General features: G+C 20.4%; 2 protein-coding genes across 2 annotated transcripts; both read right to left on the reverse strand.

Annotated features, from left to right (window-relative positions):
• Window positions 1-1,255: 1,255 nt before the first annotated feature.
• Window positions 1,256-4,047, reverse strand: LOC128959282 (putative uncharacterized protein DDB_G0279653). Its single transcript, XM_054305222.1, has 6 exons — window positions 3,970-4,047; window positions 3,399-3,775; window positions 2,505-2,753; window positions 2,170-2,427; window positions 1,542-1,793; window positions 1,256-1,429 (listed from the first exon to the last, which is right to left on the reverse strand). The coding sequence occupies exons 2-6, from the start codon at window positions 3,744-3,746 to the stop codon at window positions 1,262-1,264; spliced, it is 1,275 nt and encodes a 424-aa protein (XP_054161197.1). The 5' UTR covers window positions 3,747-3,775; window positions 3,970-4,047; the 3' UTR covers window positions 1,256-1,261.
• A 1,047-nt stretch (window positions 4,048-5,094) lies between these two features.
• On the reverse strand, window positions 5,095-8,292 carry LOC128959268 (cytochrome P450 4V2-like). The gene is made up of 2 exons (XM_054305207.1): window positions 8,281-8,292; window positions 5,095-5,607 (listed from the first exon to the last, which is right to left on the reverse strand). The coding sequence occupies exons 1-2, from the start codon at window positions 8,290-8,292 to the stop codon at window positions 5,095-5,097; spliced, it is 525 nt and encodes a 174-aa protein (XP_054161182.1).
• Between the last annotated feature and the right edge of the window lie 4,887 nt (window positions 8,293-13,179).

Genomic DNA, 13,179 nt, shown 5'->3' on the forward strand with positions numbered 1-13,179 from the left:
AACCAGAGGAATGGTATTCCAAAGGAATTTATGAGTTGCCGAACAAATGGAGAGATGTCATAGATTTAAATGGCGATTATATTATTAATTAATAAAAATTAACTTTTTTGTAAAATCAAATTAAAAACTTGCTATTTTATTCTCATGATTATTGCAGCGGATCAGTATATATATAAAATACCGTTAAACAAAAAAAAAATTATACATTTTTTCTTAATAATATATTTTTTTATTAAGCTATAAAAGTATATAAAAAGATTGAATTTATCTAAAAAAAAAATTTATATTTATAAAAGTATTTTTTGTTAACTAAAAATTTTGTTATTAAAATATTTTTGTTTTATTATAAAATTATTATTTAAAAAAAAACAACAACAATGAACAAAATTATTATTATACTTATAGTAATTTCCTATGTAATGATGGCCACAATGAGTAAGTTTTTAATACAATATATATTTTATATATATATAATTAATTACTTTTATATTTTTTTTGTAATAAAAAAAGTTAATTTTAATAGTTTTTTTGTGTGTGTGTGTATATAATGCTAATTATAATTTATATTCAATTATTTAGGTTTTATAATACCCGACAGTAACAGTACTGATATACTACCGAACCGATCGGCTGATTGTTATATTTGTTCAAACGCTTGTTCAGCGATCTACTGTTGCACTGGTAGTCATCCTCAGTGTTGTGTTATTGGCGGCTATTGTGGTTGTTGTAGTCGTTAAACTAAAGACATTGTTAATAATAATTAATTTTTAATTTTTAAAAATAAAATATTTTATTATTATATAATGTTATACACTGTATATATATATATACTGTATATATAAACTGTATATATACTGTATATGATATATATATGTAGAAAATATAGAAATATTTTAAAAATTATTAATATTGAATTTTTATAATTATAATTACAATCTATTATTTACGAGTAAATACTTAGTTATTTTTTATTATTTTTATTATTTTTAAATTTTTATTATTACATTGTAATTGATTGTAAACAGTTATATATTATATGAAATATATTATAATATTAAATAATGCTAATAAATAAAAATATAAATGTATTGAATAATAATGTTTTAAAAGATTTATTTATTTGAATTTTTAAAAAAAAAATTACAATATTGTGAATTGTATAAAAAAAATTTATAAAAAAAAATATTATTAATAATATTTGTTATAAATTTTATTTTTAGGAAATTTTTTGAAAAATTTAGAAAAGTTTGGAAATTATTTTTTAAAAATCTTGAAATTTAGGAAACTCTGGAAAGTTATGAAACTTTAGAAAGTTATGACTGTTATGATTGTTAGGACTGTTAGGAAGGATAGGACTGTTAGGAAGGGTAGGACTGTTTGGTTGATGACTATTATTATTATCATTACCAATAAATTTGAATGCACAATCCTAAAAATTTAAAAAAAAAATAATAATTAAAAAATCAAATTTTCGTACAAATAGCTAGTTAATAAATACATAAAAAAAAAATTTTTTTTTTCAAAAAAAAAACAATACTTACATAATATACGCTAGCGTATTTACCAAATTGTTCCAAGCTGATTTTCTGTTTCAATTCAATGATTAGGGGATTATTATGACTTTTTAGTATTTTACATGTCGACATTGCCATTGAACATGTTGAATATAGAAAACGTTTTACAGTTTGACCATCTACAGTATTGGCCAACCAATCGACTTTGGTATAGGTGCTCAGTTCGGCAGCTATTCTATCATTTTGTTCAACCATACATTCAGCAATTATTTTGTTATACTGTTTTGTTGTTGTTTTTATTTTTAAAGAAATAAATTTAAATTTTTACTTATTTTTAACTTATTATTATTATTATTACTTATAATTAGTTATAATAAATATAAATAATAAATTAAGTAAAAATAAGTATTAATTAATTTATAATAAGTAATAATAACTAAATAATTTTACTTATTATTACTTATAATTACTTATTATTACTTATTATTAGTAAAAATAAGTAAAGATAAGTAAAGATAAGTAAAGATAAGTAAAAATAAGTAATAATAAGTAATAATAAGTAATAAGTAATAATTAGTAATAATTAGTAATAATTAGTAATAATTACTTATTTTTAACTTATTTTCAACTTATTTTCAACTTATTTTCAACTAACTTGACTATAATATTGTTGTAATAAATCTGAACTTTGATTCGTTGTTTTTTGCTTACAATCCCTAACTTTGCGTACAATATCAGTGTCGGTACGGTTTGGCTGACAAAACAATTTATCCAATTTCTCTACGTTTGCAAACATTCCGTGCAATCCGTTATCATTTTTTATAAGATTTTTGCTGCCATTAGTATTGTTGTTATTGTTGTTGTTGTTAGGGTTGTCATTATGTGTAATATTCATAACATTAAATGCACATTCCTTTAGAATTTACAAATAAAACAATTAATATAAACAACAAATATTTATATATATATTATTTAAAAATTTTTATTTACATAATTCAATTTAGCCGCTAAATGAAGATCATCGTAAGTGTATATTGCTGAATATTGTTTTATTAATTGATCATGTTGACTTTTCAGGATTTTACATTTTGACATTTTAGGCGAACATTGAGAATATAGATAACGTTTGACAATATTAACATCACTAGCATTTATAAGATTTACTTTAGTATAATCTTTTAACTCTGTATTTAAACTATCTTTTTCCTCTTCCATACAAATGTCAATTATTTTTTGAATCTATAAAAATATTAAATAATTATTAAAAAAAAATTTATTAACTATTAACTAATTAGTTCTAAACTACTAACTATTATTAACTAATTAGTTCTAAACTATTAACTAATATTAACTAATTAGTTCTAAACTATTAACTATTATTAACTAATTAGTTCGGAACTATTAACTATTATTAACTAATTAGTTCTAAACTACTAACTATTATTAACTAATTAGTTCTAAACTACTAACTATTATTATTTAATTAGTTCTAAACTATTAACTATTATTAACTAATTAGTTCTAAACTATTATTAACTAATTAGTTCTAAACTATTATTAACTAATTAGTTCTAAACTATTATTAACTAATTAGTTCTAAACTATTATTAACTAATTAGTTCTAAACTATTATTAACTAATTAGTTCTAAACTATTATTAACTAATTAGTTCTAAACTATTATTAACTAATTAGTTCTAAACTATTATTAACTAATTAGTTCTAAACTATTATTAACTAATTAGTTCTAAACTATTATTAACTAATTAGTTCTAAACTATTATTAACTAATTAGTTCTAAACTATTATTAACTAATTAGTTCTAAACTATTATTAACTAATTAGTTCTAAACTATTATTAACTAATTAGTTCTAAACTACTTACTTGATTATAATTTTGTACAACAGCTTCGGGACTAATTTTTGCTGTTTGTTGTTCGCAATTCCAAACTTTGCGTACAATATCACTATCGGTACGGTTTGGCTGACAAAACAATTTATTAAATTTATCGATATATCGGAAAGCGTTACTCATTTTATCATTATTTTCCAGTAATTTACTGCTATTTTGTTGAATATTTTTATTATTCAACAAATTATTTGTCAAATTGTTTAGATTAGTGGTGTTGTTAGCGCTGATTGTTTGACCATTGATTGTGTTTTGGACATTAATTGACTGATTAATATATGCCAACAATAGCATTGATAAACTAATTAATAACCAGACGGCCATTTTGTTTAATTTTGTTTTTAATTAATTTTCTGTTAGTTTTAAAAATATAGAAAAATTAATTAATTATTTATTTAGAAAATATAGTATTAAACTACAAAATAGTGTAAATTTTTCAAAATAATTAATGTTTATATATATATAAATTATTATTATTATTATTCTACGAATTTAAATAAATAAATAATTACTATTATAATAATTAATACAAATAATAATTGCTTACCTATTAGTTTTAAAAAAATTAATTATAATTATTTTTTTCAACCAAAAAATTTTTACTTTACTTATCAAAACTATTTCTTCATTTAACTAATAAATATTATATACTTAATATATAAATGTTGTTTTATTTAATTAAATATTTAATTAATTAAAAAAATAAGACATAAGTATCTGTTTTTTAAAGAAATATTTTTATTAAAAAATGTAATTGAATTACAAAGTGTTTTTGATACATATTAAGTAACTTTATTTTACAAAATAATTTTTTTTGAAAACATATTTTTCAAAATAAATAATTATAATAGTGCTATAATATTAATTAAAAAAAGTTATACTAATGTAACTATAGTTTTATTTATTTTATTAACAAAAAAGTTAAAAAAAATATTATATATAGATATAAAACTGTACTTTATTTAGTTAAAAAATAATTAGGATTTTATTTATTTTATTGTTTATTAAAATATAATAAATATTATTATCTGTATTATAATTTTTTTATAAAATTCATTAAAAAATGTTAATAATATTTTTTAAATATTTTTTTAATTAAAATAGATCCTATGTTTACTAATTATTAAAAAATAAATCAAATAAACTATAAATACTATCAAAAAAAAACAATTATTTTATATTTTTCTGGAATTTATCAATCAATGTTTTGATAAATAATATAATTTTAACAAAAATAAATAATACTATTAAATATTAAATAAGTTTAAAAAAAACTAATAACTATAATTAAAAAAAAAATACTAAAATCTATTTATTTAGTTAAAAAATAATTAGGATTTTATTTTATATTTTTACAAATAAATTTCTGGCCATAATTTTTTTAGCCGCAATCCGTTTACCGGTTTACTGACTACGGCATTAAACAGCTTATTTGTGTCGACCGATCGGACCCGATTTGCGGCCATTAACTTTTTGCGCCGACAACACTATGTTTGGGCAACCAATTGTGGGGGTGGGGGGGGGGTAGGTAAAACACTGGACAAATATAACGGTTGTGCTAGAAACGGCCGAAAACGGTATGTAAGCAAACGGGTCGACGACCACTACCGGTGCGGCTGCTGCTGCTGCTGTATGTGTTGTTACTTACCGGGACTAGTAGTAACCGGAGCTATTAGTAGTGCCGATAAAAGCGCTCGGGTTTGAACTCAAGCGTATCGTACCGGTTAGGACACACGACTGTCCCAAAATGCATACGTCCTATACAGATAAAAAAACAGCGCCGAACCGGCCGGTACACTGTATACTGACCGCCAATCGCTAGATCCTGGCGTATGTCGCGCCTAATGACCGGCGGATACAGGCGTAACGATTCCCGGAGTACGGCATCCAAGTAAGGCATACGGCGTAGTTGGTCGCCGCGGACATCGGTGTCGGCAACGATAGACTGGGCATCCAATTCCTGATGCAAACGGCGCTGAACATCGGGATACAGACCCAACAGATACAGTGTCCACGACATACATAGGGCACTGGTGTCGTGTCCGGCAAACATAAAAGTGTCCACTTCTTCCCGGATGTCTTCAAGTGTTAGTCCAGGACACGTAACGATTCCCGGAGTACGCAATCCAAGTAAGGCATACGCCGTAGTCGGTCGCAGTCGGACATCGGTGTCGGCAGCGATCGACTACGGCATCAATTTTTTTTTAATAATAATAATAATAAATAATTTATTGTTTTGAAAAAATATATATATATATTGTGTTAAAAAAACTAATAGAATTAATAATTATATGTTTTAATCAAATAATTTGAATAAATAGTTAATATTATTAGAAAAATAATTCCATAATTTTTTTTAAAAATTTAATGAAAAAAATATTATTATTATTTAAATTAATGAACTATAGAAGTAATAGTTTAATAGAAATTGATAATTAAAAACTATTTATTTATTTATTTTTGAAAATGTTTTACATTGTATTTCAATAAATTATTTTTTTTTTAAAAATAAAAGTAATTATATTGTTAAATAAAAAATAAAATTGATTTCCAATAATAATATTAATATTAAAATATATTTATACAATAAATATAGTATATATAGGAAAAGTTTTGAGTAATTTTTTTCTGTTATTTTAAGTAATTAAATAAATTATTTTATTATTTTTCTAATAATTATTTTTAGAAAAAAAACTAATTGTTTTGTTTTTCAAATAATTTGTTGTTTTTTTTTATTTATTATTACCTTTTTATGTATATTAATAATTATCTATTTAATATATATATATATTTGAAATTAATTGTTTTGTTTTGTTTTTATTTTCAATAATATTTTATCCATAGTAACTTTAAGTCAATTACTATGTAGATTAATTTAATAAAAAAATTTAATTACAAATAATTTACATTTATTTAATAAACATTTACTAATTAATACACTATTGATGATAAAATTAGTCTAATGTCTAGACGTGTTAGTATAAACATCAATATATTTCAAGTTTATTGTATTGGTGTATAGATTAATTAATAAAATAAAAAAAGTTTGTGAATTAGTATAATATATAAAATTAAAGTTAATTGTCTTCTTTTAAAAAACTAATATATTTATTTAATAAAAATGAAATTTTTAAATCTAAAATCATTATTATATTTTCATGTTGTTTGCGGTTCACTATATCAATCATTTAAATTAATACAATTATATTTATCATTTGAATTGACAACAAATGTTGAATTTAAATCAATTAAACAACATATTGATCCACCAGCTATTTCAATATGTATTAATAAGGATAGCCTATTAAATAATACAGTACGCAATAAATATATTGTCACCAAGTTTAATAAATTGTCTAATACTACTGTAAAATATTTTGATTTGGATATATTTAATAGTGAAATAACAATTGATGACCAAAATTCACTATTTATACCAATAAAAACATTAATTTCATGTAAAGTATTTCAAAACAAACGTCCCATAAATTGTGCTGAAATATCTCCTTATAAATATAGTTATAGTAGTGAAAGTTATTGTTTAATGATGTTTACTAAATTTGATAACAATAATAATAAATATTTAATTGATAATAAATTGGCACAAAATTCGATAATTATTAAGCTTCGAAATAATACTATATTTAACAATTTAATTAGTTTTATCAAAGTGATATTTCATGATAATAGTGAATCATTATATTATGGCGAAAATAATGTATTAGTAACTGATAAAAATAATCTTAACAATTTGCATATTTTATTTAGTCGTATAACAAAAATCAAAAATTAACATCAAATCAATGTTTTTATCAATGTTATATTAATAATTATTATAATAATTATAATAATTATCCTAAATCAATATTATATCACAATAATAATTTAATTAAAAATTTATTATTTGACAATAAAATTTATGACAATAATATTAATAATTATTGTATAGACAAATGTTTGCATATAATTGATTATACATCCTATGTCTATGAATTAAGCCATAATATAAATTATAATAATGATTTAATTAATACTAGTTACATAATAGATATTTATTTTAGTCACCTGGATGAATATATTTATGTAACTAGTTATCGATTATTATTTATTGAATTTTTTTCACTAATAGCAAGCTTAGTTAGTCTATATTATGGTACAACCATTATACAATTTACGAATATTATTGAAAAATTTTTAAAACAATTTATTAATAAATTTATTATTTATTCAAAAAGCTTTTATAATTATATATTTAACGTACAAGTAAATCATACTAGTTTAAAATTAAATGTTGTTTATAAAAATAAAATTGTATATAAGTAAAAAAAATTATTTATTGTAAACCATTGTAAACCATTGTAAACTATTGTAATTTTATTTATAATAATTGTAATATATGTAAAAATTTTAATTAGAAGAAATATTCAATAAATAATTATAAATATTGCTGTTGTAATAAATTATGTATAATTTGTTTATATAAATTAGTTATAAAATTTTTTTTTAAGTAATTTAAACAATTTTAATTTATTTAATTATTCATACATTAAACATAAAATATAATTTATTTCAACAATTAATTACTACTTCACACACATAGAAAAACAATAAAAACTATTAAGAATAATAATAATCTAAATTTTAAAATTTTTTTTTTAATAATTACTGTAATTATTTTTATAATAATATTATAGTTCTCTACAATTGTTTCGTAATTCAATTTGTGTACGAAAATCACCTGGATACTTAATAATATAACATTTACTATCAATAGGACAACAAAAATCTTTATAATAGTCCTCCTGTTCACAGTATCTTTCATCTGATTTACACTTTTTTTTATGATTATTATGATTACCATCGTTGCCATCAACTAAATTGATAACAAATATTAATAACAATTATATATTAATTATGAAATATTTATTATGAAAATACAAACAAAATAATAATAATAATAAATACATATTATAATTGTTATATTGTAATCTAATTAATATATATATATATATATATATATATATATATATATAATTTTTCGAAATATTAAGACATGAACAATATAAAAAAAATAATAATTTTTTAAAAATAATATTTATTACTAATAATTATACAGTACTTACTTAAAGTAATTAACATAAATAAACAAACAGCTAATAGTATAAACTTTAACATTTTAGTCATTTTGTTTGTGTGTGTGTTTTTTTAATTAAATTTGTTTTATTTAATTTTAATTAAAAAAAAATTATTTTTCTTAATGTTTATATACTTTTTCTAATATTAAATAATTTTTTAAATAATGCTTTGTAATATAAAGTAAACACATTTTTATAGTTTCAATAAACTTTTATATATTTTATTTATTAACACTAATTGTAAAACTATTATTTTTATAGTTCATTAATATAATAAATAATAATAATTTTTCATTAAATTTATGAAATTTTATGGAATTATTTTTTTTATAATGTTAACTATTTATTCAAATTATTTATTAAAACATTTTATTAGTTTTTTAACACAATATATATTTTCTTTAAACAATAAATTATTTATTATTATTAAAAAAAATTGTTGAATTGTTTATTAAAATATATTTATTATTATAACCTTTATTATTATTTTTATAAAAATCAGATTAAAATCTATTATTATTGCTTTACTGATATTTATTTAAGTATAATATATTTTCTAATTAAAATAAATAAATTAAAATTATTTTACTTGAATTACTGAATTTATTCATAAATAATATAATTTTAACAAAAATAAATAATATTTTTAAATATTAAATAAGTTTTAAAAAAAACTAATAACTATAATATCATATACAGTATAATCTAAAATATTTAAAAAAAAACTAAAAACTATTTATTTAGTTAAAAATAATTAAGATTTAGTTATTATTATTATTTATTTAATTATTTTTTTTTTGTTTAATTTCTGGCCATAATTTTCAGCCGCAATCCATTAACCGTAAATATGTTAACCATATGTTAAATATGTTTTAATAATTTATTTATAATAAAAGAAAAACAATACAAAATAAATTAGCATATATATATTAGACTATATAATATAATTATATTATTATTATTTTAAAAATAAAAATCAAATCAAATTAATTAACTTTTTTGTTTATTATTAACATAATTAATAATTATAATTATATTCTATTATAATTATTTTTTTTTAAAGATAAAAATCAAATGAAAATTAATTAATTTTTAATTTTTCTACAATATCTTTGTAATTGAATGGCTCGTTGTTTATCGCCTTGAAAACTAAATACAGGACAATCATCATCAATGAAACAACAATAATCTGTATAATAGTCCTCCTGTTCACAGTATCTTTCATCTGATTTACACTTTTTATGGTTATTATCGTTACCACCATCTGATTGAACTAAATGTTATAATAATAACAAAATTAATTTTTTTTCTAAATAATATAATAAAAAAATATACAGTATGTTATATTTGAATATTGTTTAATAATTAAAAATATAGAACTTTTTTATTTTTTTTTTTTTTAATTTACATACAATTAACAAATTATTATTATTATTTTTAGACAAAAAATTATATCATAAATATAATTAACCAATATTTATTTTTAAAAAAAATTAATAAATAATATACCTACTCAAGTTAATCAACATAAATAAACAAACAGTTAATAGTATAAACTTTAACATTTTGGTGAATTTTTATGTTGTGTATGATTTTATTAGAAATTTGTTTTATTTAATTTAAATTAAAAATAATATTTTTCTTAATGTTTATAAACTTTTTTTTTAAACATATAAAATATTTTTTCTAAAAATTCTTTTTAATATAAAATAAACACATTTTTATAGTTTCAATAAACTTATATAATTTATTTATTAACATTAATTGTTAAAACAATTACTTTTATAGTTCATTAATATAATAAATAATAAAAAAATTATATAATTTTCATTAAATTTAAGGAATTTTTGTGGAATTATTTTTCTAAAAATATCAATTATTTATTCAAATTATATATTAAAATATATAATTAATTATTTTTAGTTTTTTAACACAATAAAATATTTTCTTTAAACAATAAATTATTTATTAATTTTAAACATTTTTTACATTATAAATACTTTTATTAATTTATATAATAATTAATTTTTTTAAATATGATAAATTGTTTATTAAAATATAATAAATATTATTATCTGTATTATTTTTTTATAAAGATCACATTAAAAACTATTATTAATATTTTTATATATTTTAATTACAGTAAAATAATTCTTATGTTTAGTAATTATTTAAAAAAATAAATAAAAATAAACTTTAAATATAATACTATCATAAAAATATTTTATTTTATATTTTACTTGAATTTATCAATCAATGTATTTATAAATAATATATTTTTAACAAAAAAAATAATACTATTAAATATTAAATAATTTTAAGAAAACTAATATCTATAATAAAAAAAACCTTAAAAATCTATTTATTTAGTTTAAAAATAATTATGTTTTAGTTATTATTTATTTAATATCTATTTTACAAATTACTGATTTTAGTGAAAAAATTGCTAAAAAATTTAAAACAAAATTTATTATTAATCCAAAAAATTTTTATAATTATATATTTAACGTAAAAGTTAATCATAGTAGTTTAAAATTAAAGGTTGTTTATAATAAAACAATTGTTTATAAGTAGAAAATATCTAATATAAAATATTTTAATTAATTTTTAAATATTTGTAATAAATGTATAAATTTATAAAAGAAATAATTAATCGAAAAATTATGTATATTATTATTAAAATAATTGTTTTTAAGCATTATAAAAATTAATTATAAAAATAACAATTTTAATTCATTCATTTTAAATACACATATATAAAAATCAATTGTTTGTACATAGAAAATAAATACATTATTTAATTTTTAAATTTTATTAAATGTTTAATAAAAAAATTCTATAATTATGATTTATTAATTTTATATTAGATATAATTAAATTTTATTTAAATTTTATAAATAAATTAATATATTAACTATTATTTACTAAAAATTTTTTAACAAAATATTTAATTATTTATTTTTCTACAATTGTTTTGTAAACTAATCCAACCATTAAAATCGCCTAAAGGTTTAATAGTAATACATTCATCATCAATGAAACAACAAAAATCTGTATAATAGCCCTCCTGTTCACAGTATCTTTCATCTGATTTACACTTTTTATGGTTATTATGATTACCACCATCTGATTGAACTAATAATAATAATAATAATAATAATAATAATAATAATAATAATAATAATAATAATAATAATAATAATAATAATAATAATAATAATAATAATAATAATAATAATAATAAGAGGAGGCACAGTGGTGTAGTGGTTAGTGTGTAGGGCTAGTAGAGTAATGGAGAGTAAGATCGTGAGTTCGAGCCCTGATGTGGAAAGCAATTTTTCTGAGAAAAAAAAATTGTTTTAACTGTGCTTCCCGTCCCTGCCCAACCAACGCTGTTTAGGACGGCCAACTTAAGTAGTATGGGGAAAGCGGGGTGCTAAGTGAGGACGAGTTTCTGCCCGACCCGGGTATCGGTACTTCGGTATCGGTGCCCACCTGGGGGTACCCGCAAGGGTACTCCCACCCGGGGGTGCCTGTAAAAAGGTGCCCCCACCCCGAAGGGACGTCCGCAAGGATGTCCCTTCACCCTTCGAGTAGTTACTCGTCCTCACACGCAATGGCCACTTTTGTTTCAAAAAAATAAAAATAAAAATCCTATTTCAACAAACACATGTTAGTGGTGAGAAATGGGTGGCAATAGACACATGTTAGTGTTGAGCTTTCTCTAGGGACCGGGACCCCGTAAAAAGGCCACAAAATATATAAATATGATTACACGTAGTCGTAGGAATAACGAGGGGTGTTCGGGAGGTACCCTCTCAAATAAATCCCGCGTTCAGCAGGTAGGCATTGACTGCAGTTCGATAAGTATGCATCATATCCCACGCAGTGATGTGCTATGCGGGCAAAGCTGTGATGTAATGCGACCGCAGACCAGTCAACAAAATCAGACTAACCGCCAAAATGTTTCAGTTCAAGCTGGTTCTCAGCGACAACTGACCAATTTGGTTGAAAAATCGCAAAAGCGCATGAAATGGACACATGAGATGAATACCTTGATAATGCGCGAATACTACAGATCAACTCGACTCGAAACAAATATGACTGATTACAGAAACCAAATATACTTAGCATTCAAACAGAAATATCCAGAACTAAATGTAACGGAACAAAGAATTGCAGACCAACGGCGATTCTTAGCAAAGAATAATAAAATATCCCCGATTGAATTACAAGAAATCAAACAACAAGTGGCACATGAACTATCATTAAATGAAACAACTGAATTAAATACCACAGTAGAAGTAGTGCCAGAAATAGAAGAGACACCTACAACAACAGATAACATAAACAATACAAATGATGAAATAAAAAGAATAACAGCAGAAAATGAACTAAAAACATCTTTAGAACAATATAAAGACTTTGAAATAGAATTCAGACCTAAATTACCAAAAATAAGAAGTGGCATTAAAACAAGATCTACTATAATAACGATAAATGATATACTTAAAGATTACATCGAAGAAAATATGTCGTTGAGCGCGATTAATACAATAACGTATTGTGCAGCAGTAGCAGTATCGAGACTCTTAGGCTACAAAATAGAACACATGTCTACA

The sequence above is a fragment of the Oppia nitens genome, unplaced genomic scaffold (genome assembly GCF_028296485.1).
Source record: "Oppia nitens isolate AA-2021 unplaced genomic scaffold, nextdenovo-longstitch-racon4-pilon3 scaffold43_pilon_pilon_pilon, whole genome shotgun sequence".
NCBI lineage: Eukaryota > Metazoa > Arthropoda > Arachnida > Sarcoptiformes > Oppiidae > Oppia > Oppia nitens.